This window comes from Laccaria bicolor, genomic scaffold, assembly GCF_000143565.1.
Source record: "Laccaria bicolor S238N-H82 LACBIscaffold_8 genomic scaffold, whole genome shotgun sequence".
NCBI classification, from domain to species: Eukaryota; Fungi; Basidiomycota; class Agaricomycetes; order Agaricales; family Hydnangiaceae; genus Laccaria; species Laccaria bicolor.
Genome location: NW_001889879.1, coordinates 961,334 through 963,675, shown reverse-complemented (window position 1 = coordinate 963,675; position 2,342 = coordinate 961,334). Strand labels below are relative to the sequence as shown.

The 2,342-nt window shown below is 46.6% G+C and overlaps 1 protein-coding gene across 1 annotated transcript in view; it reads right to left on the bottom strand.

The window, feature by feature from the left end:
* Positions 1-404: 404 nt before the first annotated feature.
* LACBIDRAFT_325747 (uncharacterized protein) overlaps positions 405-2,342 on the bottom strand; it is a gene marked incomplete at both ends in the record, with an annotated part of 2,499 nt that continues 561 nt past the window's right edge. The window contains 12 exons of the mRNA XM_001879223.1: positions 405-619; positions 693-699; positions 728-772; positions 851-878; positions 1,017-1,047; positions 1,133-1,148; positions 1,208-1,222; positions 1,266-1,298; positions 1,371-1,467; positions 1,555-1,590; positions 1,961-2,079; positions 2,118-2,179. Coding sequence (XP_001879258.1) covers positions 405-619; positions 693-699; positions 728-772; positions 851-878; positions 1,017-1,047; positions 1,133-1,148; positions 1,208-1,222; positions 1,266-1,298; positions 1,371-1,467; positions 1,555-1,590; positions 1,961-2,079; positions 2,118-2,179 — 704 coding nt within the window. The remainder of the gene's footprint in view (positions 620-692; positions 700-727; positions 773-850; positions 879-1,016; positions 1,048-1,132; positions 1,149-1,207; positions 1,223-1,265; positions 1,299-1,370; positions 1,468-1,554; positions 1,591-1,960; positions 2,080-2,117; positions 2,180-2,342) is intronic.

Genomic DNA, 2,342 nt, shown 5'->3' with positions numbered 1-2,342 from the left:
CACAAAAGGCGCCAGACGGTTTTCCTTGTCGTACTTCTCTGCCCCTTGGTTCGGGAAAGACTACAGATGCAGCCACCCTGGTCCATGAACTAAGCATCTGCTGTCACCCCGTGAAAAAAGCCCAAATGTGAATGCGGTTTCATCAGTATTTCTACAGTCCGCTTGTCACGACTTGTTTGGGCTTGTTTCAACTCGTACGAGTCCAAACGAGTCCAAACGAGCCGCAAGTCACAAGTTGACAAGTAGATCCAAAAATCCCACAAGTTGAGTCGCGAAATCATTTGACAAGTTCCAACAAGCCAACAAGTTGAGAAAAGCTGTAAATTGATTTTTGGTATTCAATAACAAAGGAGCAGTAGCTATACTAGGTTATTGTATAGTATTAGCAGGAAATACTTCAATAGCTATGAGGGAACGACGGTACACCAATTAGGGTCGTATTGGGTATATATCGAGTGAATAGAAGATGTTGGGGATGATGGATGTGAAGTACGAGGAAGATACTGTGGAGGCAATGGTACTCCCCACAACGCCAGTGCATCCTGCCCAGCTGACGTATCGCTGAATTGCCGTGAAGTTGCGGTCATACCGGGGTGGTGCAAAGGTCGACGGTAGGCCTCTAAAGTAGAAATATCAGTAAAACATCGGCTGAAAAGTTCAATTTCGCCAATCGTGAACCAGGGACTGCTTACCTTCATCCTGGGCAAAGGGCGCAATGTAGACGTACGGAACTCAGAGTCAGACACGATGTGATGACGACTGTATTGTTTAGCTACCTGTAGACGTACGGAACTATAGTAGAAGTAAATGTAAGTCTCGGATAAGTAAATATAAGTAGAAAAGATCTCACCTCAGAGTCAGACACGATGTGATGACGACTGAGGTGAGAGAAAATAAAGTTCAGGTTTATATATACGAAAAACGGTGGCTTGAGTAAAGACTGGTAAATAACGGAGGCAAAAGTATGGATAAAAGAAAAGGATAAACGCATTAGGAAATGCACAAACAGAACGTACGCGTAAACAGTGAGGTCACGAGGGGTCTCCTCTAACACGCAAGGGCGCTCATGTCCGCCACTATAGAGGTCATGACGCTACCAGGCGGAGATACGCTTGAGTGACGAGGAACGTACTTTTGACGTTGACTACCTGTGAGTGAGAAATGATCAACGTCTTCAACGGGTGGGCCAAAGGAAGGAAAAACGCACCATGTCGTGCCACCACTTAATACTTATCAACGTCGATATCCTTGACGAGACTTCATACGCCGATCCCAGCATTGTTGGCGAGGATATCGACCTGGCAAAATGCATATTTCACTGCCTGTTCAAGGACGCTGACAGCCTCCGGCGAGGTTGTGTCAATACTCACCACCAGGACCTGGCCTTGCTGTTGATCTTCAGAGTTTCCACTTTTGTTTCCTCCTGCTTCTGCACATTCCACGCCCCTAGGACCAAGCCGGACACACCTGCCTTGGCAAAGGCTAATGCGATTCCCTTTACAACAGAAAAGGGAACGTTAGAGTCTGGAAAACTCAGATTTGACTGGAACATACCCTATGCCCTGACTCGCTCCAGCGATAAGAACCGTTCTACCAACCTGTAAATCAGGAATGACAGCCTGTGGAGCAGGTTAGACATCTTGATGATGATGCGTTTCCGTGAATTGGCAGGGAGAGACGGGAAACATGGGAGGGAAAGCATCAGCCGTCATGCACATGCGTAACTTGGTTACAGCTTATTATATAAGCAAGTCGAACCACTTTTCGCAGTCTTCTCTCAGACACAATGTCCGCCAAATTTCTCTTGTGTTCCCCACTCTTGCCGACTATGCTTTTGCCACTCTAAGATGCCTTTCTACTCATGCAGCGACCGTCATAGTAGAATCCGCAACTTAATTGGTCCGACACGACACGACACGGCAATGCACATCAGGTCCAACACGACACGACAATACACCACCGTGGATGTATTCGCTCCAATCCCAATTGGCGTAACGTGTATGCGCGATACGATGCTGTGTTTGTAGAGACCGAATCGGAGCTTTCTGGCATGTGGGGCACGATGATTGGGTGCGTCCTCTTCTTTTCATTCAATTTTGGCAATCATTGTCACTCACTCGCTCTTGCAAGTGATAGTCCGGCTTTACGCCTCCCGTTCGAAAGAAACGGGCACCATAATCTACAAGTTATTGTTGGAATCCATTGCGTGTGCAGCCCCCTTTTTGGTTCATCTCCTCTCCCGGAGGATTTCCATTTTTCTCGATCATTGGACGCATTTCGTGCTATTTTCGTTAATCAGTACACTGATCAGCATCATACACATAAATTTTACAAGAGTAACT